General features: G+C 49.6%; 1 protein-coding gene across 1 annotated transcript; it reads left to right on the top strand.

Annotated features, from left to right (window-relative positions):
- Nucleotides 1–634: 634 nt before the first annotated feature.
- Nucleotides 635–26919, top strand: hecw2a (HECT, C2 and WW domain containing E3 ubiquitin protein ligase 2a). Its single transcript, XM_044132709.1, is given in 30 exon segments — nt 635–782; nt 3973–4537; nt 6832–6939; nt 7013–7107; nt 7708–7774; nt 8208–8377; nt 8445–8584; nt 9258–9358; nt 9437–10227; nt 10433–10766; nt 10839–10931; nt 11138–11288; nt 11486–11570; nt 14600–14758; nt 15062–15247; nt 15321–15455; nt 16193–16295; nt 16379–16475; nt 16549–16632; nt 18179–18261; nt 18756–18876; nt 19420–19533; nt 19617–19769; nt 19875–19973; nt 20625–20754; nt 20828–20974; nt 21482–21596; nt 22457–22542; nt 23509–23621; nt 24323–26919. Coding segments are annotated over 29 exon segments (4551 nt in total). The 5' UTR covers nt 635–782; nt 3973–4158; the 3' UTR covers nt 24435–26919.
- Nucleotides 26920–27143: the final 224 nt, after the last annotated feature.

Raw genomic sequence — 27143 nt, 5'->3', positions numbered from 1 at the left:
TTATGTCAATACAAAATTTACATTATTGCAGTTTACAGTCTTTAAGTAGAATTTGAATTGAAGTTAGCATTTTAGCATTAGCCTCTCTAAATACTGTGTTGGAGAAGCTATTTAGCATTAGCATCTGCTAAATATATTTGTGTTTCTCTTTTGCATAAGCGGAACTGATGTTTATTGTGTTTTGAGATTAGCCTGCCCAGCTAACTCTTTAGCTAGCAGTGTTCACCGCTGAGGAGACATGGCGGTTCAGGAGAACTTCCTGTCCGCATGAACGAGTGAATGAGAGGATAAACTTACAGTTTCTACATTCTGGATGAAGTTTCTAGAAAACCGTCAGACCTGCTCTGACTCTGATTTATGATGTTTCTGCAGCCCGGCAGCTGCAGCTTTCAGACGTAATATTTAAGTTTTAATATGATGGGAGATTTAACCGGAAGGGTCCGTGTGGTTCTACAGGTTGGGTGAATCCCGCCCTCTCCGGGGTTTTTCCCCATCACCATGCGGTGTTCAGCGGGAACGAGCCGGACGCGTGACGCCATCCTCCGGTGAGCCGCATGCTCTGCAGCCGGACTGCAGCTGCGCAGAGAGGGAGAGAGAGCCGCAGAAACAGCAGCCTCCGGTGCACACACACACATACACACACGCACACACACACACACACACTGAGAGAGAGAGAGAGGAAGGTGAGGCTGAGCTTTCCCTGCGCACCTCTGGATCGGACCCGCAGAACCCGCAGGACCCGCAGGAGGGATCCCTCCTCCACCCGCAGCTCTGCGTCAAAGGTAAGCTGCGTGCGGTGATCGCCCCGCAGCGCGGGGACAGAGGTAACCATGATGATGATGATGATGATGATGATGCGTGTCAGTGAAACAGCCGCAGCGGTTCTCCGCACCGATGCGGGATGCCGTCCAGCTTCACGCGTGAAGCTCCGCATGCTACATGGGAGGCGATGACGTAGGGAATTCCCACAGTAACCCCGCACGTCCCGCACAGGCGAGCGGGACGGCGCTGTTATGTAAGGCGGATTCTGCTGACATGGTTCGGTTCGGTTCGGCCTCCAGCTGGGGGCGAGGAGGAGTGTGAAGGGGGCCCTGAGCTGGCCTGTGATTGGTTATCAATCAGCTTCTTATCGATCTGCAGTCAGATCAGTTTGCGGTAAAAGACACTGAGGATGATGATGATGATGATGATGGTGATGATGATGAGGCCTTCATCATGTTTCTTTGTTTTGTTTTAAAATCTTTGATCAAAGTTGAAGAAAACTAAAGATGCAAACGCAGCATTTCAGATCTGCAGCTTCCTCTGGATCAGACCTTCATCCTCATCCTCATCCTCACATCACACGTTCATAAAATGTTTTATTTCCACACAGATGAACAGATGAACATGGCTGGTCCAGAGGAGCTGCAGGCCGTTTCAAAACGGACAAAAGGATTTAAAGACAGAATATTAAATAAAAACTGTTCAGCAGAAATATTTCAAATGTTTAAAACCAGCAAAATGTGAAAATGTGTTGTTCTGGATCCAGATCTTCAGATCAATCAGGCCTTAGAGAAAAAATAGATATTTGATCAATTATCTACTAAATTAAATATTATTATAAAAGAACTAACATTTTTATTTTCTAGTTTATTTCAAACCTGAATAAAAGTTGAGCTGCATCAGATTTAACTGGTTTAAGTTCCTAAAACAGATTAATATAAAACTTACAGTGAAACTTGTAACAATAAAACTTTTATTTTGTAATCACTAATATCCAGATTACAGTTTAAGTTTTAAACATTAATTTAGTGAAAAATATTTTTTTCTTCTGTATGTTTTGATATTTGAGGAAATTTTGTCAAATTTTGAAACTAATAACAAAAATAATATACAAAATATGTTATTGGTTCTTTTTACGGAAAATACTGAACAGTTTAGTTATAAAACTGCAACATTTACAAAATGAGCATAAATAATGTCAGAAAACTATCAAATCAAACTTTGTAAACAGGAAATCTGCAGATTTCTGTTTTTTCTTCATGCAGTGAATGAATGAATGAATGAATGAATGATGTGCAGCCCGGTACGGAGAGACAGCAGAGCAATAATCAGTTTGGAATCTTCATTAAATCACCAAAATATGAGATAAAAACATCCTCTGATGAGGTCAAAGGTCAGCCAGCTGTACAAACGTTTTGATAAAATCCTTCAGTCAAAGGAGAAACAAAATGTATAAATATAGAAATATTGTTTAAAATTGTGTCTTTTTTATTGTATCTGCTCAGTAATAAAGTGAAAATGATTATTTTGTTGAGATAAAGGAAACGGATTTGTTTTGTAGAAAACGGGTCGGAAGAGTCCGGGTTCTGCCGGTTCTGATTCAGCAGGTCAGAGTTTGAGCTGCTCCACAATTCAGATGAAGAACCAAAACTTTATTTTCTGCACCTTGTACTTTTTTTAAAAAGGTTTTATTGGCTCTAGTGGCTTTTATTTGATAGTTAACTGACAGGAAAGTGGGTAATGAGAGAAGGGGAAGACATGCGGCAAAGGTCAGCAGGCCGGGAATCGAACCTGCGACGGCCGCGTCGAGGACCGAGGCCTCCTTATGTGGGTTGTGCTGAACAGCACATCCCTGCACCTTGTACTTTTTGAAGAAGATATTTTTCTGTAAGATAAATTGGTGAATCTGTTCTGGTAGCGGGTCGGATCCGCTCCGCTCCAGAACTCTGGTCGGAGCCAGAAATGGCCCCCGGACCGCGCTTTGGACCCCTCTGCAGCGTGTTTTGGATCCATAAAGCTCAGAACCACAGAAACCGGACCGGTTCCTCTGACGACCCCTCCCTGGGAGGCTGGAGGCGGTTTCCCTGGAAACGGGTCAGTAATCCGGTCAATCCGGACAGGAGGCGGGATTACAGCCCAGAACCTCTGCCGGACTGCTCTCCACCTGCGGGCCGGTCCGGTCCGCTCCCAGCATCTGTGGAGGTGCGGAGCCATTACGTAACCGTGGCAACGTCACAGCGGCTGGTTTCTGGGAGGAGACCCAGAATCAGACCGGGTCGGCCACGTGAGCCGGATTTACGGCACCGAGGTTTATTCTCCCGTAAATCCCTGTCTGAGGTTTCACTGTGTGTGTGTGTGTGTGTGTGTGATCTTGTCGAGTCAGGGATGTCGTGCTTTCCTTCTGATTCATCCCGGTGGAAACTCGGCGCTAAGCCGACCGGGTCGGCGGTTCTGTTCAGCCGCATCGATTCCAGATAAAACCCGCTGCCCCGCTTTTAATTTGAAAGGTTTTATGTGTCACGTGAGAGACAATAAGTGAAATCCTTCAGTTGTTGCCAGACAGCAGTGAGGAGTTTGGCCTCAGATCAACACTGTGGGATTCCGGTTCTGTTGGTGACCCGGTTTGGACCAAGCTCGAGCTGTAGGACTCACATTACAGTTTAGTGTCAAAATAAATGAAACTAATGAAAAGTTCTACATATTTTAGATTTGTTCTGGTTCCAAAGCAGCTCTATCTAGGTTAGCATTATTTAATGGAACTCAGGGTTTCAGCTGTTTTGCAGTTTTCTGGAAGTTTGTTCCAGATTTGAGCATAGAAGCTGAATGCTGCTTCTCCATGTTTGGTTCTATTTAGCTTTAGCTCACTATTTAGCACTGAGCTAAATATTTAGTTTAGCTTGAAACTAAACATTTAGCATCAAACACATATAGTTAGTTATCAAGCTAAATGTTTAGATTCCTACATACAAGTTGGAAACTAAAGATTTAGCTTGCTAGCTAAACATTAGCAGTATTCATATTAGTTGCAAGCTAAATATTTTTCCTTCCAACTAATATTTAGCTAGTTAAATATTAGCTTGAGGTTAAATATTTAGTGTCCAACTAATATTTAATACTGTTAAGCGAGTCGGCCATGTTGGAGACCAGCAGGTCTCGGTCAGCTCACTGGTCATTTAATTCTAACTCTGGTTTCCTCTCTGCTCCCCTGAGGTTCCTGAACCTGACCTGTGACCCTCCTGTGACCTTTGACCTGTGACCATGGCGGTCTGGGAAATTCTTCGGTTTGGGTCAGACTGTCACAGGGATCCAGATCCGGCAGCAGCAGCGCTTTAAGGTTCGGTCCAGACGCTCTTCTTCTTCTTCTCCTGCACGTCTGTTACTGAGCCGCCACCCAGAATGCGTCCGTCCCTCGCCACCGCGGTCCTCCCACCCAGGACCCGCTCCCACAACCCCCCCAACCTGTCGGTGGGAGGCCGCGAACACCTGTCGGCCCCCCGGCGGCGCAGCCCTCACTTGCGCCACACGCTGAGCCCGGAGAACCTGCGGACGCTGGCGGAGCGCGGCGGGGCGGCCGTGGACGCCGCCTCCGTCATCGGCGGCCCGGTCGGGCTCACGAGGGCCAACAGCGACACCGACCTGGTGACCTCGCAGAGCCGCTCCTCGCTCACGGCGTCCACGCTGGAGTACACGCTGAGCCGCGGCCAGAACCTGGTCATCACCTGGGACATCAAGGAGGAGGTGGACGCCACCGACTGGATCGGGCTGTACCACATCGGTGAGTCCAGAGCCGGGACGAGGCCTCTGATTCAGGGGTCCCTCTTCCTGTGGAAAACTTCGCCTCTACCAACGTTTGGGTCAGGGATTGGTGGATTCTGGGAGAGGGGGCGGAGCTTTTCAGCTGATCCAGGTGTTTCATTCCAGGAGCGCTGAGCGGATCCAGGTCCAGAGATCCACAGTGCGGGCTGAAACATTAGCTGCTGAAACATTAGCTGCTGAAACATTAGCTGCTGAAACATTAGCTGTTGAAACATTAGCTGCTGAAACATTAGCTGCTGATGCGTTAGCTCCTGAAACATTAGCTGCTGATGCGTTAGCTCCTGAAACATTAGCTCCTGATGCGTTAGCTGCTGAAGCGTTAGCTCCTGAAGTGTTAGCTCCTGATGCGTTAGCTGCTGAAGCGTTAGCTGCTGAAGTGTTAGCTCCTGATGCGTTAGCTCCTGATGCATTAGCTGCTGAAGTGTTAGCTCCTGATGCATTAGCTGCTGAAGTGTTAGCTCCTGATGCATTAGCTGCTGAAGTGTTAGCTCCTGATGCGTTAGCTCCTGAAACATTAACTGCTGATGCGTTAGCTCCTGAAACATTAGCTGCTGATGCGTTAGCTCCTGAAACATTAGCTGCTGATGCATTAGCTGCTGATGCGTTAGCTGCTGAAGTGTTAGCTCCTGATGCGTTAGCTCCTGATGTGTTAGCTCCTGATGTGTTAGCTCCTGATGTGTTAGCTCCTGATGCGTTAGCTCCTGATGCGCTAGCTGCTGGAGCCGATGCAGAAGGAGGCGATCCGACTCGGCGGTTCTGTCCGTGCTGCTGAAACCCGATCCAGCAATCAGCATCCAGAACCGGAACCAACTGAGCGTTCCCCCCTGAGGAAGAGCTGAGTGCGAATGTCCCCTCCTGGACACTTTATACTCCAAACGTCGGGTTGTCTCTGCAGTCAGCACAAGCATCGCTTTGCTTTACAGCTGCAGACGTATTCACACCCCTAACCCGGTAGAACCAGCAGAACCTGCCTGCTGTGGGTCCAGCCTGCAGACTGAGAGGAATTTAACCACCACTACGATTAGAACAGAGCTTCATAACCAGTCTGCTCATGTTATTATTGGACTACTAATCATTTGGTTTATATTTTAAACACACTTGGTCAGTCAGCAGCAGAACACCTTGAGCTCGACCACAGCAGGTTCTGACCTTCGCTTCATTCTTCATGTTTCTAAACGATTCGGCTTCTCAGTGAACAGTTTACGACCTGAAAGCTACATAGCTAAGAACATAGCTACGGAAGAGGAGCAGGTCGGATTTATCTGGAATGAAATATCAGAATTAGTCCAATCAGACTGCTGTGAAAAAAGTTGGATTAGCTGTAAACGTCCACACCACTGATCCCAGTATACACCCAGTGAGCACACACTGTCTGAACAGGAGCTCATCAGAAGTGACGCCCATTTATTATTTCCTTAGAGTTTGGTGTTTATTTATTTGCTGTTTCTTATTACAGTTTAGATTTATTACTTTGGTTTTATTATTTCCCCTGTTGTGTTTTGGCTCTTCTGGGTTTTAAATTAGTTTTCTTTCTATAACTTCATCAAGTTTCTCTTAGTTTAGTTATTTTTATTTAGTTATTCCCGTTGTGTCTGGATCTTGGTTTTTTGTTCTTCACCTGATAGTTAACAGTTCTTCATATTCTAATTTAATTTGCACCAGAAACAGTTTGATCTGGTTTAAGATGCCGCTCTGCTGTGTTTCTGATTCAAGTAGAAATGAAGCAGGAAGGACGGTCGTCCACTGGAGGCTCATTTTGGACGTTTTCTTTGTTCTGTTAAGTAGAAAATAAACCACAGAAGAAGAGTTTGTGCCAGGCGGGTCGTTAGGTGACTTCATTTTGATCAGGAACTGCCAGGAGTTGATAACCTGCAGCGGAGTCTCATAGCCGCCTCTTTCCTCGACTAAGCAGACATTCAATAACGACCCACACACACACACACACGCACACACACACACACACACACACACACACACACACACACAGCTCCAGGTTTGGCTCCTCATTAATCTGAGTATAAAAGTGCTACGTATAGCGGAATCCCCCATCCGTGTTTTTAACTCCAGGAAGTTCGTCCTTCTGCTCGGCGGTCACAGGAAGTTATTTCTGGAGCGAATTTCACTGATTAAAGGTAAACGTGAGCTTTGGGTTGCCGAGTCTGCAGAGAAAATGCGCTGAAAGCTGCAGCGCTGCAGGCTGCTGCAGCTGGGCGGCAGATGTCTGAGGGGTAAAAATAGCCGCTGTGTTTCCAGATGAGACCAGTCCGTCCAACGTGTGGGACTGCAAGAACCGAGGCGTCAACGGGACCCAGAGGGGCCAGATCGTCTGGAGGCTGGAGCCCGGACCCTACTTCATGGAGCGTGAGTTCGGACCCGGTCGGCGGGAAGCTGGGATGTCTGAACCGATGATGATGATGTTTGTCCTTCCTCACAGCGGAGACCAGGATCTGCTTCAAGTATTACCACGGAGTGAGTGGAGCCCTGAGGGCGACGACGCCCTGCATCACTGTGAAGAACCCGGCGGTTCTGGTGGGTTCCAACCCAGTTCTGATCAGGATGAGCCTCAGGTTTCACTGGTTACCAGTTCATGGAGCCAGCAGCTCTTACTGGAACATGTCTGAATTCACAACCATCCAGGACTGAGATGATGAAACCCATTTCTGTTTCAAATGATGTTACACAAACAACGTTTTATTTTAATCACATCAAAATTATCACTCAGTTAGCAGAGGTCAAAGGTCATCACTGACCCTTCTGAATGACCTTCATCCATCACCCTCCAGAGAGGAAGATTATTCCCAAAACATAGAGATATATGGGAAAAAGAACTTTAAAAAAATTAAAATGTAAATAATTAAAAAGAAAGAAAATGAAAACTAATTACATTTAAAAATAAACAAGTAAAGAAAACATCTAAAAAATAAATACTAAATAATAATAAAATAATAATAAAAACAACATTAAAATGAAATAAGAACATTACGTTTAAAAAATAATGAACTATAAAAGTAAAAATAAATTGAAACAAGAAGCAAAAGGTTATTCAGCAGCTCAGAGAAACCCCAGAGCTCCAGCAGGTCAAAGGTCACGACCCCGAAGCGAAGCTGCGTGTGTTTGCTCTGTCTGCAGGTGGAGGGTTTGGCGGAGCAGGTCGGCGTTGAACATCCACGGAAACTCATCAGCTTCACTCTGACCGGTGAGGAGAGACGGCGCCACAGTTTCAAACTAAATACGTCGGCAGCAAGCTAAACATTTAGCTTAGAGCCAAATATTCACAACCTCAAGCTAGCTAGCTTTAAGCTAACTGTTTAGCATCGAACTAAAGAAGCTACTAAATAGCTCCAGCAGAGTTAGCAACTTAAATGTTTAGCTTGGTAACTTATTCAGTTTGAATCTAAGTATTTTGTTTGGATACTAAACATTTAGTTTGAAACTGTGACATTTATGAGTGAATGAATAATATGGTGAAAATACGACTTAACCCAGATTATGGTTGACTGTAACTTCACAGACGTACATATTGATCTCTTTATCATTCATTTCCAGCAGGTTTCATTCTCCTCCAGCTCCACGCTTCTAGAAACCAGGATGTAGACTCTGGTTTATGATCTGGGGTCGTTTTGTTGCAGATCTTCGCTCCACCGGCTTGAAGAAAGGCATGTTCTTCAATCCGGACCCGTACCTGAAGATGTCCATCCATCCTGGGAAGAGAAACATCTTCCCGGTCTTCAGCCACCATGGACAGGAGCGCCGGTCGGCCATTATCGCCAACACCACCAACCCCGTCTGGCACGGCGAGGTGAGTCTCCTCCTCACGCCGCAGCGCCTCCCTCTGGCGCCTTCTCACACCTCATTCTTCCTCACAGAAATACACGTTTGTGGCGCTGATGACAGACATCCTGTACATCGAGGTGAAAGACAAGTTTGCTAAAAGTCGTCCAATCATCAAGCGTTTCCTGGGTCAGCTGGCCATTCCTGTGCAGCGGCTCATCGAGAAGATTCCAGGGTAGGACACGCAAACATGGCGGCTCCTTCAAACCCGAACTCTGAACACCTCAAATACACGCAGCTCAATATTTAAACAAATGGAGCTGAAGGTCATAGAGAGAGTTTAACTGATTAACTGGTTCCAGTTTGAACCATTACACTCATTTATTGGTCTAGAGGAAGTCACCGAGTTTCTAAACATCTCCAGATTCTAGTATCATCGGTTCAAACACTGACGGAAGCCCAGTGAAGCCAGTTTAAAGAGAAAAATTCACCATTTTCATGTTTTTATTTTTCCATTTTGGTCTCTGCTGCTTGAAAAACATCCAGAAATAAATTTATGTTTTTTGGTGTCTGGAAAACGATCTGCTTCAAAAACCTTTCGGTCATGACAGCAGAATCAGGTGGAACTGCTCCGTTGCCTAGCAACCCCGACAGAGCAGGTTTTAATCGTCAAAGCTTCTGCTTCTGGGTCGCAGACAGACAGTTGTACAGTAACATGGAGATGAGGGGGCGGAGCCAGCAGCAGCTTATTTGCATTAAAGAGACAGACACCAGAAAACAAATCCATCTGAAACCTGAAAACAGGCGAAACTTATGAGGATTAATCTGATGAAGGAGTGAGGAGTATGTATATATCTGAGCCTATGTGGATCGTGCTTCCTACTTCCTACTTCCTATTTCCTGTGCAGGGTCCAGCCGGTCAGCTTCCCGCTGTGCCGCCGCCTGCCCACCGAACACGTCAGCGGCCAGCTGCAGTTCCGGGTGGAGCTGACGTCCACGGGGCCCGATGGTGAGCCAGGCTCCGCCCCCGTGGCCCTATGACCCCACTCACCTGTCTCTGTCCTCACCGGCCTCCGTCCCGCTGCAGGTGCCTCGCCGGACTCCATCATTGGCCTGTCGCCGTTGAACGGCGCCCCGGGAACGCCGTCAGACGATGAAGACCTGCCCCACCCGTTGCCAGGCGTGGTGTCCGCCGGCCTCTCCGCCACCGGCCCTCAGGGGCCCCACGGCCTGTGGGAAGGCGGGGCCGCCGCCCTGCCAGAGAAGGAGCTGCCCGCCGTGCGTCCGGCGCGCTTTGTGGAGGCGGCGGTTTGTGAGCGCTCCATCCTCCAGCGGTCGCTGAGCGAGGGTCTGGATGCCATCGAGGCCCCGAAGGGGCCCGGTGAGAGGCCCCTGGGCGCCGCCTCACCCAGGCTGTGCTCCAGCTTCCCCACGCACACCCGGCTCAGCGACATCCTGCACATCGACTCCGACGAGGACGAGGAGCGCTCTGCCATCAACGAGCTGCTGCCCCTGCCGCCGTCGCCGTTGCTGCTGAACGGAGAGCCTGCTGATGGCGGCGGGCCTGATGATGACGACCTGTTTCTGGTGGAACCGGAGCTCCGGCTGCAGGGGGCAGAGGGAGGGCCTGGGGACGCCCTGGTTGCAGAGCCGGGTCTGGAGCTGGACAACAGTTTGGAGCCAGAGGTTTTCCTAGAGGTGGACGAGGAGCAGACTGTTACCCATGATGCTTTGCCAGAGGCTGTGGCGGCACTGGAACAGGAGGGGGCGCCAGGCGACGACCCTACGTCAGAGATGGATTCCTTCTCCATGGCAACGGCTCCTCAGACCGCCGGCTCCTCATCAGACAGCGGAGCGGTTACCATGGCTACCGCTGTGGTGAGTTTGGTTCTCCAACAGGAACTGGATCTTATGAATCAGTTCCTCTCAAAGAATCATTCAAATGTTGCAGCGACAAGCTGATGATGACATCAAAGGTGTCGTCCAATCAGGAGCCAGCATCCATTCTTAAGCTCCAACTGGTCAGACTGGTCCAACTGGTCCACATGTGAGCTGGTTCTGACCCAGGTGGTTCTGTGTGCAGGAAGCCGATGAAGGAGCAGCGACAGCCATCGATCCGGGGGGAGACGGGGAGCCCGGCCCGCCGCCGACCTCCCGACCTGGGGATGATGATGAGGAGGAGGAAGAGGAGGAGGTAGGAGGAAGAGCGGCGGCCTCCGAGGCCGAAGCTGATCCTCCGGCCGCCAGCAAGCCGCCGCAGGAGGAAGAGGAGGAGGAGGAAGAGGAGGTTGGTGTGAGGAGGCGGAGCCTGCAGGCCGCAGGCGGCGGTCATGACAGACAGGAAGTGGAGGAGACCAAGACATGGGAGGAGAGTGGGTCTGTGGAGCACGTTACCACGGAAACAGACAGAGAGGAAGGTACGGCGCCTCCTGCTGGTCTCAGACGGTCAAATCTCCCAGAAATAATCCAGTAAACCGGTTTTCCTCCAGACGCTCCCGTTAACGGCCATCCGGTCCGATCGCTCCCCTCGGTGCGCCACGACATCCACCGATACCAGAGGGTGGACGAGCCGCTGCCCCCCAGTGAGTGTGTGTGTCTGCATGCCACATCACACAGCATCACGATGCATCATGCAGCATCATGCAGCATCACACTATATGCTAACTGTCTTTGGGAGAAAGTCTTTTGCTTTCCTATCAAACAAACTAAACTCTGCTGTTACTTTAACTGGACCAATCATTATCTGCTGCTGGGTCCATTAACCCTTTCCTTCTCATTCTCTGCTCAGACTGGGAGGCTCGGATCGACAGCCACGGCCGGATCTTCTTCGTGGATCATGTGAACAGGACGACCACGTGGCAGCGGCCCACCGGACCGCCCGCCCCGCAGGGCCTGACCCGCTCCAACTCCATCCAGCAGATGGAGCAGCTCAACCGCAGGTAACCATGGCAACACAAAGCATCGTCCAGGTGGGATCCAGATAAAACTGGAGTCTGAAAGAAATTTCTTTCTTTTTAGTAATGAATATTTTAGAGAGGCAGGATTTGTTGTTTCCCAGCCACATAGAAAAACATAAAACATGATGGAAAGATTAAGAAGTTCATTTCCCATAATCCTTTGTTTCTCCTGCTGACAGATACCAGAGCATCAGAAGAACCATAACCAGCAGCGAGCGGTCAGAGGAATCCTCTGCTGAGCTGCCGGAGCCGGAGGGCGATCGCGTTCAATCGGTCGCCTCCAATCGATCACGTTCAATCGATCGCGTTCAATCGGTCGCGTCCAACCGGTCGCGTCCAACCGGTCGCCTCCAATCGATCGCGTTCTATCGGTCGCGTCTAATCGGTCGCGTCCAATCGGTCGCGTCTAACCGGTCGCCTCCAATCAGTCGCGTTCAATCGGTAACGTCCAATCGGTCGCGTCCAATCGGTCGCGTCCAATCGGTCGCGTCCAATCGGTCGCGTCCAATCGGTCGCGTCCAATCGGTCACCTCCAACCGGTCGCGTTCTATCGGTCGCGTCTAACCGGTCGCCTCCAATCGGTCGCGTTCAATCGGTAACGTCCAATCGGTTGCGTCCAATCGGTCGCGTCCAATCGGTCGCCTCCAACCGGTCGCGTTCTATGGGTCGCATCTAATCGGTTGCGTCCAATCGGTCGCGTCCAATCGGTCGCGTCAATCGCGTCGCCATCGCGTCAATCGATCGCGTCAATCGGTCACCTCCAACGATCGCGTTCTATCGGTCGCGTCTAACGGTCGCGCCTCAATCGATCGCCTCAATGTCGCCTCCAATCGGTCGCGTCAATGATCGCGTTCGCCGGTCGCGTCAACGGTCCCAACTGGTCGTCAACCGGTCGCGTTCCAACCGGTCGCCTCCAACCGGTCGCGTCCAACCGGTCGCGTTCCAACCGGTCGCGACCAACCGGTTGCCTCCAATCGGTCGCGTCCAATCGGTCGCGTCCAACCGGTCGCGTCCAATCGGTCGCGTCTAACCGGTCGCCTCCAATCGGTCGCCTCCAATCGGTTGCGTCCAATCGGTCGCGTTCTATCGGTCGCGTCCAACCGGTCGCGTTCCAACTGGTTGCGTCCAACCGGTCGCGTTCCAACCGGTCGCCTCCAACCGGTCGCGTCCAATCGGTCGCGTCCAACCGGTTGCCTCCAACCGGTTGCCTCCAATCGATCGCGTTCAATCGGTCGCGTCCAATCGGTCTCGTCCAATCGGTCGCGTCCAACCGGTCGCGTCCAACCGGTCGCGTCCAATGGGTCGCCTCCAATCGATCACGTTCAATCGGTCGTGTTCAATCGGTCGCGTCCAATCGGTCGCCTCCAATTGATCACGTTCAATCGGTCGTATTCAATCGGTCGCGTCTAACTGGTCGCGTTCAACGGTCGCGTCCAGCGTTCCAACCGTCGCGAATGGTCATCCAATCGGTCGGCGTTCAATCGTCGCCAACCGGTCGCGTCTAACGATCGCGTTCAATCGATGCGTTCAATGATCGCTCAATCGATCACGTTCAATCGATCGCGTCAATCGCGTCGCGATCGCGTCCAACGGTCGCGTCCAACCGGTCGCGTCCAACCGGTCGCGTCCAACCGGTCGCGTCTAATCGGTCGCCTCCAATCGCTCGCGTTCAATCGGTCGTGTTCAATCGGTCGCGTCCAATGGGTCGCCTCCAATCGATCACGTTCAATCGGTCGTATTCAATCGGTCGCGTCTAACTGGTCGCGTTCAATCGGTCGCGTCCAACCGGTCGCGTCCAATCGATCGCATTCAATCGGTCGCCTCCAATCGATCGCGTCCAATCGGTCGCGTCCAATCGGTCGCGTTCAATCGGTCGCCTCCAATCGATCGCGTTCAATCGGTCGCGTCCAATCGGTCGCGTCCAATCGGTCACCTCCAACCGGTCGCGTTCTATCGGTCGCGTCTAATCGGTCGTGTCCAATCGGTCGCGTCCAATCAGTCGCGTCTAACCGGTCGCCTCCAATCGGTCGCGTCCAATCGGTAACGTCCAATCGGTCGCGTCTAACCGGTCGCGTCTAATCGGTCGCCTCCAATCAGTCGCTCGCGGTCGTCAATCAGTCGCCTCAACGGTCGCCCTCCAATCAATCGCCTCCAATCGATCACGTTCAATCGATCGGGTTCCATCGGTCGCGTCCAACCGGTTGCGTCCAACCGGTCGCCTCCAACCGGTCGCGTTCCAACCGGTCGCCTCCAACCGGTCGGGTTCAACCGGTCGCGTTCAATCGTCAGCGTTCAATCAGTCGCGTCAACGGTCGCCTCAATCGATCGCCTCAATCGCGCCCAATCGTTCAATCGGTAACGTCCAATCGGTCACCTCCAACCGGTCGCGTTCTATCGGTCGCGTCTAATCGGTCGCGTCCAAACGGTCGCGTCCAATCGGTCGCGTCTAACCGGTCGCCTCCAATCAATCGCCTCCAATCGATCACGTTCAATCGATCGGGTTCAATCGGTCGCGTCCAACCGGTCGCCTCCAACGATCAGCGTTCAACGGTTATCGCCTCAACGGTCGGGTTCAGCAGTCGCGTTCAACCGGTCGCGTTCCAATCGGTCGCGTCCAACCGGTCGCCTCCAATCGATCGCGTTCAATCGGTCGCGTCCAATCGGTCGAGTCCCATCGGTCGCGTCCAACCGGTCGTGTTCCAATCGGTCGCGTCCAACCGGTTGCCTCCAATCGATCGCGTCCAACCGGTCGCCTCCAACCGGTCGGGTTCAACCGGTCGCGTTCAATCGGTCGCGTCCAATCGATCGCGTTCAATCGGTCGCGTCCAAACGGTCGCGTTCCATCCGGTTGCCTCCAACGATCGCGTCAAACTGTCGCTTCCAACCGGTCGCGCGTCAACGTCGCGCGTCAACCGGTCGCGTTCCAACCGGTCGCCTCCAACCGGTCGCCTCCAACCGGTCGGGTTCAACCGGTTGCGTCCAACTGGTCGCGTCCAAACGGTCGCGTTCCAACCGGTCGCCTCCAACCGGTCGCGTCCAACCGGTCGCGTCCAATCGGTCGCGTCCAACCGGTCGCCTCCAACCGGTCGCGTTCCAACCGGTCGCCTCCAACCGGTCGCCTTCAGTCGGTTGCGTCCAACCGGTCGCGTTCCAACCGGTCGCGTCCAACCGGTCGCGTTCCAACCGGTCGCGTCCAACCGGTCGCGTTCCAACCGGTCGGGTTCAACCGGTCGCGTCCAAACGGTCGCATTCAGTCGGTCGCGTTCAATCGGTCGCCTCCAACCGGTCGCCAGATGTTTTTCTGACTGTTCCCTGAATCTGTTGCAGAATATCGCAGAGAAAGCGCCGTGGCTCACTCCAGTGGCCGTTCACGCCTCTCCCTGCTGCTGCAGTCGCCCAGCGCCAAGTTCCTGTGCAGCCCAGACTTCTTCACCGTGCTGCATTCAAACCCCGTAAGCTCTGAGCTGCTCCCCCCAGTTCAACCAGTTTAACCGGTTCAACTAGTTCAATAAATTCAACTAGTTAACCAATTCAATTTGGTTTACCAGTGTTAACAGTTTACCTTGTTTAACCAGTTTAACCAGTTCAGCCAGTCCTGTTCCTGTGGGAACTATGGCTCCATGAAGTAAAGTGTGATCTGTTTGTAGCTCTGGTCTGATTGGTTGTTACTGAACCTGAGCTGTTTTCTGTTGATCACCACCCTGATGTGGGCCACCTGAGGTTACCTGAGGTTGCTGCTGTTGCGTTTCGTGCAGAGTGCCTACCGCATGTTTACGAGCAACACCTGCCTGAAGCACATGATCAGCAAGGTGCGGCGGGACGCTCACTACTTTGAGCGCTACCAGCACAACCGCGACCTCGTGACCTTCCTCAACATGTTCGCCAACAAGCAGCTGGAGCTCCCCCGCGGCTGGGAGATGAAGCACGACCACACTGGGAAGGTGGGTCAGCTTCCTGACTTTGACTAGGACGTTGGTAACTCAGCCTCTAAGGGTTTGTGGCTTTGACCCGCAGCCTTTCTTTGTGGATCACAACTGTCGGTCGACGACCTTCATCGACCCCCGGCTGCCGCTGCAGAGCTCACGGTCCACCGGGCTGCTGGCCCACCGCCAGCACCTGAGCCGTCAACGGAGCCACAGTGCCGGGGAGGTAAGAGGCCGCCGCAGGGGTCACAGAGAGGTCAGATCAGTCCTAGAGGGGCTGTTAGGTTAAAGGTCAAACCTTTATCCAGTGTGTTTCCCTGAAGGTCAGTCAACAGGTCCTACAGTCTTTGACCAAACCTTCTGAAGGACGTTTTGTTTTTATTTAGACTCTAGCCGAGTTTCTGACCATTTCCAATTATAAATCAGTTTGTGAACAACCAGGTACATTCTTGCCTGGTTCACACAGCAGGAGTTTAAACATTTTCAAACCCTGAGAGGTTCCACCTGCGGAGCAACAAACCTCACATTCAGACAGGAAATATCACAAAACGTGAGTTCAGAGGAAACAAACATGGCCGACGAGGAAGCAGCACCGGCGGCAGTTAATGGACGACATTTAACGGAGGAATGAACCAGATAGTCGTCGTTTTGTTTTCAGTTCTTAGGATTTCCCTCCATGTTTCCATAAGTTCGCTTTCTGATTGGCTGAACGTCACATTTAACATCGGAGATATCAGATCGGAGCGGACCAGAACCACTGTGGGTCAGAAAACCTTGTCAGAATAAAAACCAGAATAATAATCTAGTCGTCTGAGTTTACCAGCAAACTCTGCCGATCCGATTAGATCCAAACCTGATGGAAAAATCTGAGCACCAGTTAGATCCTGGTAACCAGAACCAGCCAGAACCAAGCAGTAGAACCCTGGTTGTTGGGTCGGGTCCTGAACCGCCGCTCTCCCTCAGGTGGTGGACGACTCCCGGCAGGGCGGCCTGCCCGCCATGCCCCGGCCCTCCAGCACCTTCAGCGGGTCCAGCCGCAGCCCGTACCACGATGCGGTTCCTGTGGGTGAGTCCGCCGGGCCGGGTCCAGTTCTGGACAGAACACACACCTGGACACACACCTGGACTCTCTGTCTCCTCTGCCTCCAGCCTACAACGACAAGATTGTGGCGTTTCTACGGCAACCCAACATCTTTGAGGTCCTGCAGGAGCGGCAGCCCGAGTTAGCCAGGAACCACTCCCTAAAGTAACCTGAACACGACCTTTGACCTTCTGACCCTGCTGGATCCCCGCCTGTTTAACCCCGTGTGTCCCTGCAGGGAGAAGGTCCAGTTCATCCGCAGCGAGGGCGTCAACGGACTCGCCCGTCTGTCCAGCGACGCCGACCTCGTCATGCTGCTCAGGTGAGACCCGATCTGTGAGCCAAACCGGTTCTGGAACCATTTACCGGGTCCAAAACTGAGACCTTACACTCTAGTTTGTGAGTTTTGTCATCACACAACAATTTTATCTTCTTTGTCGTTTATTTCTCGCGAGACAATCAAAGTTTGGGTCTTTCACCGACATCTTCATTTCCTTCTCTGGCTTGAGGCGGATGAAACTACCGCTAACTAGCTGCTAACATGCCCTTGCTAACTAGCTAACTTTTTGTGTCTATAATAGGCGATGGAGTCAACATAAGGGGAGCGATGATCAACAGCGACAGGCGTTGATCTGCTCAGGATGAAATCCAACAATAATTTACATTTCTCAGTTTCTGTCCAGGTTCATTAAAGTCCTGAATTTGATTTGATTTGATTTGTGCCAAAACTTCCTCCAGCTGAACAAAAACAAAACTGAAGTTATTATTTTTGGACCTAAAGAGGAACGATCTAGAGTTGTAGATCTAGAGTCAGTGCACAGCTTCAGTTATTACAACTAAAAACCAGCGATCAGCCTGAAACCTGGGAGTAGTGATGGACTCTGACCTGAACCTTCAGAGCCACGTAAAGACAGTTACAAAGACGGCCTTCTATCACCTGAAGAACATTTCCAGGATTAAAGGACTAATGTCTCAGCCAGATCTAGAGAAACTCATCCATGCGTTTATCTTCAGTCGTATTGATTATTGTAACAGCGTCTTCACAGGTCTGTCCAACAAATCAATCAAACAGCTGCAGCTGATCCAGAATGCTGCTGCTGGAGTTCTGACTAAAACCAGGAAGATAGAGCACATAACACCAGTTTTAAAGTCTCTCCACTGGCTCCCTGTAGCTCAAAGAATAGACTTTAAAATACTGTTGTTAGTTTATAAATCACTGAATGGTTTAGCACCACAATACATTAAAGATCTGCTGCTGTTGTATCAACCTTCTGGTTCTGCTCTGCATCTCCAGAACCAGAACCAAATGAGGAGAAGCAGCATTCAGCATCTATGCACCACAAATCTGGAACAAACTTCCAGAAAACTGTAAAACAGCTGAAACACTGACTTCCTTTAAATCTCAACTAAAAACCCACCTGTTTAGAGTTTTATTAGAAACGTAATCAATTATAAATTTATTGACTGAATCTGACTTAATGTTTTTATTGTTGATTCTGTGTTGCATTGTGTTTTTGTGTTTGATTTGATGTAAAGCTCTTTGAAATGCCTTGCTGCTGAAATGTGCCATACAAATAAAGTTTGATTGATTGATTGATTTGACAGCTGACATGCTGTTTCTGTGTTATTTCAGTTTGTTGAGCTGCCATGTCTTTCCCAGCAGGCTGTTTGCTAACGCTGCTAGCACAGCCCTGATTGAATTGTTCATTGAAATCTAAAATGTCAGGATGTTTCTGCAGTTTCATTCTGATTGAAACTTGTTAGTCCGCCATGTTTTCCTCAGTGTTTGGATTCGATCTGCCGTCAGTCTGCTCCGTTCTGCTGAGTGACTGATTTCTGACCTTTGACCTCTCATGCTCTGTCTGCAGCCTGTTTGAGGAGGAAGTGATGTCATACGTGCCGCCGTTGCTCCACCCAGGTTACAACCTGTCTTCTCCTCAGAGCTCTCCAGGTGAATCTCTCTGTTTGCTCACTTTATTGCATTCTCAGCTTTTATTAAACAACAGCAATAAAAAGTTTAGATTATCTGGATATGAATTGTTGTTTGTTCAGAAAGTAATATGAAGCCAGACGTCCCTTAAATACGCTGGAAACGTCCTGATCCGGACCTCACGTGTTCAGTAAATCTCTTAGTTTTGGTCAAACTGAGCAGAAATACAGAGTTAACAGAACAATGCTTGAATTTACCCAGGATCTGGATTATCTTCTAAAGAGAAATCCAACACCTTCCAGGCAGATTAATTCATTCTCAGATTAAATTGTGTGAAACAAACAGATTGTTTTGGTTTGTTGGGTGTTTGCTGCTGTTGGACTGAAGAGAACCTGATGAGTCTGGAGCTGCAAACCGATCCAGGATTAACCTGCATTCAGTGTTTCTGATTGGTTGTAATCTGATAACGGTCTCCTGCCTCTGCCCCACCTGGACTTTCATCCCGTCCGCTGCAGGAACGCCGCGCGCCAACGCGCGGGCGCCCGCTCCGTACAAGAGAGATTTTGAGGCGAAACTGAGGAACTTCTACCGGAAGCTGGAGACGAAGGGCTACGGTCAGGGCCCGGGGAAGGTCAAGTACGTCCGAAAATACACCATTAACCCTTCATTAAATATCAAGTAACCAGATGGATTTTCATTTCCTAAATAAAATATCAACAAAAGACAAAGAATATTTACATAAAGAATATCATGGAATGCAATTTCAGACCAATGATGAAATCTGGATCTCACATTTCTAGAGCCGATTGTTGCTGAATCTTTCACAATATTTGATCAATAAAGCATCTGAACTGGATATTGAACATCTAGACGTTCAGACAGTAATTAGAACAGGTTTTTCTGCTCATTGACATGAACTTTAACTAGACCACAGTGGTAATTTTACAAATATGATCGACTGATTCTGATAAAATTACAAACTTTATCTCTGCTCTTTTGATATTGAAGGAACTCTGCTGCTGAGATTTATTTTTTTGTGTTTGAAAATGTTAGAAAAGTCCAAACAGAATGTATTTTAGGTAAAAATGACACCAACAGAACTGACTTTATGTTTATCCTTCATTTTATTTTTTCTGTATTTCATTTTACTGATATTTTATTTTTTCTGTTTGTCTCCAGGCTCATCATCCGCAGAGATCACCTGCTGGAAGACGCCTTCAACCAGATCATGTGTTATTCCCGTAAAGACCTGCAGAGGAGTAAACTCTACGTCAGCTTCGTCGGCGAGGACGGGTGAGGAAGACGATGCCTGATGGTCCGAGGTTTGGTTCTCGAGCAGCGCGCCCTGAGGAACTCCAGGTTGCTGTGTGTTTCAGGCTGGACTACAGCGGACCGTCCAGAGAGTTCTTCTTCCTGGTGTCCAGAGAGCTCTTCAACCCGTACTACGGTTTATTCGAGTATTCGGCCAACGACACGTACACGGTCCAGATCAGCCCCATGTCCGCCTTCGTGGACAACCACCACGAATGGTGACTTCCTGTCAGCACTTCCTGTCTGCTGCGACCAGCAGCTTGATGCTTGTCCTGAGAATCGCTGTGAATCCTGGTGTTTGTTCTGGTTCTGTCTGAGTCCAGGTTTCGGTTCAGCGGGCGGATTCTGGGCCTGGCTCTGGTTCATCAGTACCTGCTGGATGCGTTCTTCACTCGCCCGTTCTATAAAGGCCTTCTGCGCATGTGAGTGGTTCCTCTGGCAGCGTCACCGGGTCGGAAAGGTCCAAAGTTTCACCAGAACCGTCCGGCTGATTGACACGTTTAGGGAAAATGATTAGTTCACGTACAGATTAATTCCTCTGTGATGAAGAGGGGCTAAAACGTTTAGGAATGTTTCACAGTGCAGTTTTTATTTTCCTTTAAAGCTGCAGTAGCTTTTATAAGAATACATGTATTTTCCATATTTGTTCAAAATGTTTATTATGAGACGGATAATCTGTGAACACATTGATCTCCCTGAGCTCCTGCTGTCTGAGGAAATGCACCAAATTCAACCAATCAGAGCCAGGAGGCGAGCCTTAGAGCTGTCAATCATCCTCGTGTACTCACTCCTAAATGTGCTAATGGTGGACCAACAGGAAAACCATTTATCCCCCGCTAATGGTGGCCATGCGAACTAGCTTAGCATTCATGGCAGGCTGTGCTAGCTGCAGTGTAGCAGATAGTAGGGGAGGGACAAGAAGCGCCACACAAGATTAATTGACAACGCTAAGACCCGCCTCCCGGCTCTGATTGGTGGCTTCCAGTTGGCGTTGGGAGAAGGAAGAGCAGATTTCCCGTCAGAGACCCGGTACCGTCCATAAACTGGTTCTGGTTCTGGTTGTGTGCCTGCAGCCCGTGTGACCTCAGCGACCTCGAGTTCCTGGATGAGGAGTTCCACCAGAGCCTGCAGTGGATGAAGGACAACGACATCGAGGACATGCTGGACCTCACCTTCACCGTCAACGAGGAAGTCTTCGGACAGGTCCGTCCCCTAAACGCGTCCCCTGAAACGGACCGGTATCCGTCCGAAGTTCCCACCGGCTGTTTGTGTGCAGATCACAGAGAGAGAGCTGAAGCCCGGCGGGGCGGGAATTCCCGTGTCCGAGAAGAACAAGAAGGAATACATCGAGCGGATGGTGAAGTGGCGCATCGAGCGCGGCGTGGCGCAGCAGACCGAGAGTCTGGTCCGAGGCTTTTATGAGGTACCGCGACGCAGCTCCGAGCTAAAGCTGTAGCTCTGAGCTGGCGAAATATTGAAGTAAAATCTGAGCTAGCTAAAAACAACCATGGCTAAACTAAACATTTAAGTTCAGACAAAATACTTGGTTAACGAGCCACATATCTGGCAGCAAACTAAAAGAAATGATCTATAAACTGAACATTTAGCTAACATGCTAATTCACCTGCCGATGAGCGGATGTTCCCTATCAAAATAAAAGCCGGGTCTTATAGAAACAAAAATATATAAGAAGTATAACACAATAATGTGTGTGTGTGTGTGTGTGTGTGCTTCTGTGTGTGTATGTGTATGTGTATGTGTGTGCTTCTGTGTGTGTGTGTGTATGTGTGTGCTTCTGTGTGTGTGTGTGTTGGGCTGCGTGTGTGTGTGTGTGCTTCTGTGTGTGTATGTGTGTGCTTCTGTGTGTGTGTGTGTGTGTGTTGGGCTGCGTGTGTGTGTGTGCCTCTGTGTGCGCGCTGTGGTTCGTCAGGTGGTGGACGTGCGGCTGGTGTCGGTGTTTGACGCCCGGGAGCTGGAGCTGGTCATCGCAGGAACAGCAGAGATCGACCTGACCGACTGGAGGAACAACACCGAGTATAGAGGAGGTATGAGGCAGAGGCCTTCCGCACCTTTCAGATCAACAACACTTACTTCCTCCTGCCTGATCGGATCACTTCCCATGCAGAGAAGAGCTGTGACTGAATGCAGGAGTTCAGAACACAACAAAGAGTTTAATAGCAATAAATATGAATCATCTGCTCCTTTTCAGGCCTTAAATGTGTTAAAATGTCAGATCTTCATCATGATGGTTGAATCTTCACCTCAAACCAGAAGGATGTGAAAGAGTCCAGCTTCCATCCAACTGTCCTGGGAATTCTGATCAAACTTTAAAATGTGGCAGAAATGAGAATATTAATGATGAGTTTCCATCGGCTGCTTTGGAGCGAATGGACCAGGCTGCGCTAAGCGTGATGTCATCACGGTGACGCTACGCATGACAGGAAACAGGAAGTAGCCCTCTACTTCCTGTTTCTAGACATCACAGAAAAATGGAGAGACTGTCAGAGTTTGGTTCCTCTGGTAAGGCAGAGGAAAACAAAAACCACCTCAAGCAAAACGGAAGAAGTTACTTTAAATTCTGCAGTTTTAAATAGATGCTTCAAAATGCGCATCATTTTTTATTTTCTTTAACTTCAATTTCTGATTTTTTTATTTTTAATTCATAATTTTTTTTATTACATTTCTTGCATTTATTTTTTTATTAATTTAAATGAAAACTATTTACTGTTATTGTTCTTATCTGGGATTAATCTTCCGCTGCAGGCTGATGGACTCCAGATGGTTTTTATTTTGTTTTCTGATTTTTTTGTTAAAACGTTTCACAGCAGAGCCACTCAGTCACAGCAGGAGGAGGAGGACGTCTCTCTGACGTCTCTCTCTCTCACCATCGTCTCTCTGCCCTCAGGTTACCATGACAACCACATAGTGATCCGCTGGTTCTGGGCGGCTGTGGAGCGGTTCAACAACGAGCAGAGGCTGCGGCTGCTGCAGGTAGGAGAGGTGCTGCCCCCTGGTGGAGGGACTGGCACACTGTTGTTATTATTGTTAAATATTATTGTTATGGGACTTTGAGAGGAATCTAATCTGGACTTTATCGCAGCTGAGGCTTTTATTAATAACAACAGATCAGCTGCTGCAGCATCAATTCATTTTTACAGTTTCTACCTTAAATTTCCAGCTGGATTAAGATGCAAACTACTAAAAGATATAAATGATAATATTTTAATCCCTGAAGTGGGTCAGTAGTTTCTCTCTACAATAAACCTGCAGAGCGTTTCCTTCCTCTGTAAGGTTTTGTTTCCAGCTGATAATCTGAGACTTGACTGGGGAACAAAACTGTCGTTTCATATTTGACATTCAGTTGATCGTGAAATCTTGATATTGAACTCCAATCATCCCTCCTGATGGTCCATTGGACCCGGTTCTACTGGAACCAGAACTCCATCATCTGCTCCACCTCCAGCTGCTGTGGTTCTGACCCAAACCAACCTGTTCCCCTCCTGGCCTGTGGGGGCGCTGCACCAACAACCACTGAAGGAAACCACACAAAAACCTCTGAAGACACTGAGAGCAACTTCCTTCTTCACCAGATGGAAACAAGATGGAGGCGTCAGATTTTAGTGTTGGAGGATTTCTCTTTAGTCTTTGGCTGAAGACCAGGAGACATTTCTGCTGCTAGCGCTAGGCTAGCATGTTAGCTTTGGTTGGATTTACCCAGAATGCCCTGCGCTGTAGTCCAGTTCCTGCTTTTGGAGCAGTTTCTGGTCCACTTGGTGTTCACATTCAAACTGAACCCAGACCGAGGTTTGGAGCACCAAAGGTCAGAGGTCAGCTAGTGTTCACACCTCACCAACCAGACTGGACTTTGACTAGGCAGTCAGTTTAACGTGGACTGATTGATCTGTGTGAATCCTCCTGTTTGTTCATCGGCTGACGGTTTTCCTGTTTCTGCTGCAGTTCGTGACGGGAACGTCGAGCGTTCCTTACGAAGGTTTCGCCTCGCTGCGAGGAAGCAACGGACCGCGCAGGTTCTGCGTGGAGAAGTGGGGGAAGATCACGTCTTTACCCAGGTGAGGCGAGGAGAGAGACGCTGCACAGGAAGCACTGTGAGCTCAGTTATTGGAGCGGTCTCAGGGAGGAGGACCGATTTGTTAGTTACGACTCAAATAAACGTCAAACATGAAAGTTTAAGAAAGTAGAAGTGGATTTAGACTCTTTAGGAGAATTTTCCTGAATTATTGGGTCACTGTTTAACATTTTCATCTTAAACAGTGGGAGTTATAATCAACCAACCACAGCCTCCCAGTTCAGACTGGTTTCCTGTTTAAGCCCCGCCCACCAGCTCTGATTGGTCCAGGTTTATCTCCTTTGGCTTTCTGTGATGTAAGAAGGTTCTGGAGGTGATTCTGACCAACCGGACCTCTGACCCGGTTCTGCTGCTCCGTCTGCTGGCTCTCACTCCGTCAGAGAAACTGTCTGCAGGTTTCTGGTCCAGCGTCCACTTCGGGTTTCCTTTGACCCTGTTGACCTTTAGCAACGAAACGTTTGCTGGTTCTGATTGGACCCGATGGTTCTGTGAGACTGTTGGTCAGTTTTCACTTTTAAGAGTTTCTGTTTCATTCAGCATCAGGAGAAACTGCCAATAATTAGCATCACCTGATGTTGAAGTTCATCCTCCCGTTTATCTGTTGGCTGATTCAGTTGGTTTCTCCGTCGGATGGTGTTGGATGGTGTTGGATGGTGTTGGATGCCGTCTCTCCGTCTCCCTCAGGGCTCATACCTGCTTCAACCGGCTGGACCTGCCTCCCTACCCGTCCTTCTCCATGCTGTATGAGAAGCTGGTGACGGCCGTGGAGGAGACCAGCACCTTCGGTTTGGAGTGACAGTGGAACCCCAAGTTCTCGTTGAGAATCAGAGAAGAAGAAACGGACGGTGTACCAACCTGCTGCTCCTCCGTCGCTCCGGTTCTCTGAGGAGACGGACGGAGAACCAGAACCGCTGGATGTTGTAAAGTTTCTCTTTTCATGTGAACCCGTTTCTGTCACTGAGCCACATGTGTGCTTTATCTCAGCAGCCGCTCCGGCCGACCTTCACACTGGGGTTACCTGCACTCACTCACCTGTTCGCACAAACCGGACCCGTTCCTGGAGGACGGGCCGGGTTCTGATGGGTTTGGTTCTGGAGAGCCCGGTACTTTCCACACCTTTCTGATGAGCAATACTTTCACTCCCTCCCAGTGGAAACTCCACTTCCTCCTAACAGATGACATCACTTCCCACGCGCTGGCGAATGTACCAAACCTGCGGCTGAATGTACGAGTCCAGAACACCAGAAGGTTCTGGACGGCTGGACGGGTCAGAGTCAGAACATAATGAATGCCATAATAAATATGACCTGGTTCTGTTCAGGCCTTGGAATGAGGTCAAAGGTTTTCAGCTTTGTGACCGGGTTCTGGTTCTGGTTCTGCTCAGTTCTGCTGGGTTTGGATCCAGGTTCTGCTGAAGACCCGGTTCAGACCCAGCTGCAGTGGTGGGTACGCTCCCTGTAATGCACTAAACACAGATCTGGTTTCTCTTTTAGTGCTTTTGCTAACTTTCAATATGTTTAGCACAGTTAGCTTTTGCTAAGCAAATTTTTTCAGATAAACTCCAAAACGATAGTTTACTGTGTTGTTTTAATAAAGTTATCGACTGTTTAGAATTGTTCAAGAAGTTTATTTTCTCATTTTGAGGTAGCAGCAGTTTGTTTCCTTTCTGTTTATGATTAGCACATCGGAATTAGCTTCTGCTAAATCACATGAAGGTATAGTGATTTTGTATTAACATGAACCTCTGTTCCTGTTGTTAGCTTCTGCTAAGCATAACATCATTAAAGCTCTGTAGCATTAGTGGAGTTAGCGTTGCCCACCACTGGACAGCTGCTAATCTAACGTCATTGCTGATGTTTTTGCATTTTGGTGTCGTGCTAACACACCCGGGCGTTCCAGAGCTGCAGCTAGCTGCGCTAACGCACCCGGGCGTTCCAGAGCTGCAGCTAGCTGCGCTAACGCACCCGGGCGTTCCAGAGCTGCAGCTAGCTGCGCTAACGCACTGGCGTTCAGAGCTGCAGCTAGCTGCGCTTAACGCACCGGCGTTCCAGAGCTGCAGCTAGCTGCGCTTAACGCACTGGCGTTCCAGAGCTGCAGCTAGCTGCGCTTAACGCACTGGCGTTCCAGAGCTGCAGCTAGCTGCGCTAACGCACCCGGGCGTTCCAGAGCTGCAGCTAGCTGCGCTAACGCACCCGGGCGTTCCAGAGCTGCAGCTAGCTGCGCTAACGCACCCGGGCGTTCCAGAGCTGCAGCTAGCTGCGCTAACGCACCCGGGCGTTCCAGAGCTGCAGCTAGCTGCGCTAACGCACCCGGGCGTTCCAGAGCTGCAGCTAGCTGCGCTAACGCACCCGGGCGTTCCAGAGCTGCAGCTAGCTGGTGTGTATGACCTGTTGATGAGGTTTGGTCAGATGTTGCCTGATTCTCGGTCCGCTGTCTTCAGCCCGGATGTTTCCGTGAAGCTCAGGTGAGTTTCTTAATGTGAGGTTTGTTTTTGTCCCAGTACCTCTGATGGTTTCCTGTTTCTAACTGGGACACATGGACGTTTCCGGGACATGTCCTCAGTAAATCGCTGCTCTTTGTCCAAAATGTAAGATAAAACATCCGTCTGTCCTCCCGCTGGAGACGCTGCATGTTAGATCTACGGAAGCCTGTTGGAGTCAGACCACAGGAGCCGCGGTGGTTTCACTTTCCTCCCAGTGCTCCCAGTCCAATTCTGCATGCAGGGTCTGTCCGGTGCGGCTCCGTGAGCTGCTCCTGGCAGAGACCACTAGGTGGCGCTGTGTTGTAGCTCCATATTTGCATGCTGAAATAGTGCCGCCTTTCTAGCTCCTGTGCATGAGGATTCCTGCTCTCCATTGACGGATGTGGGTCAGGTTCTGGTGAAGTCGGTTCGGGTCGGCCCGCCGGGCCAGCATGGTTCTGAGCCGTCTATCTTAGTAACTGGACCGGGGTTCGGAGAACCGTGTACAGAACCAGGAGTCTCTATGTGTAAATGTCTGTCTGTCTGTTGTGTGAAAATATCTCCGTTTTGCACCGATTGTACCAAAGGTTCGGGCCTGGCGGAGCGGACCGGGAGGCCAGTTCTGGTCCGGTCCGACTCATCTCACCTCTGGGTTCATGTCTGGGGAACTTTGTGCATGAGGAGCCTCAGGTTCCGGTCGGACCTGGAGGTTCCGGAACATTTCCACTTTTCAGAACTCCACTCTATGCAAGGCGCCTGTGTGTTTGTCTCCATTTCACTTCGATTGTAATAAAAGAAACCAGAGGAGCATTTGATACGACAGGCGGACTCTTCTTCTTCTTCTTATTATTATTATTATTATTATTCTGGTCAGAACCAAGCGACATTCATAACCTCTCACCTTTTCTTTGTCTTTTCTATATATATTTTTGAAGAATTACAATTTTGATCTAAACAAATACTGATTTAAAAAATAGTAAAAGCAACATTTCCAACTAGATATTCCTTAAAGCAAAACAAAAGGTTGACTGAAACCAAATATTA

This window comes from Gambusia affinis, linkage group LG11 (assembly GCF_019740435.1).
Source record: "Gambusia affinis linkage group LG11, SWU_Gaff_1.0, whole genome shotgun sequence".
In the NCBI taxonomy this organism is placed as follows: Eukaryota; Metazoa; Chordata; class Actinopteri; order Cyprinodontiformes; family Poeciliidae; genus Gambusia; species Gambusia affinis.
This window is presented reverse-complemented; position numbering and strand designations above follow the sequence as displayed.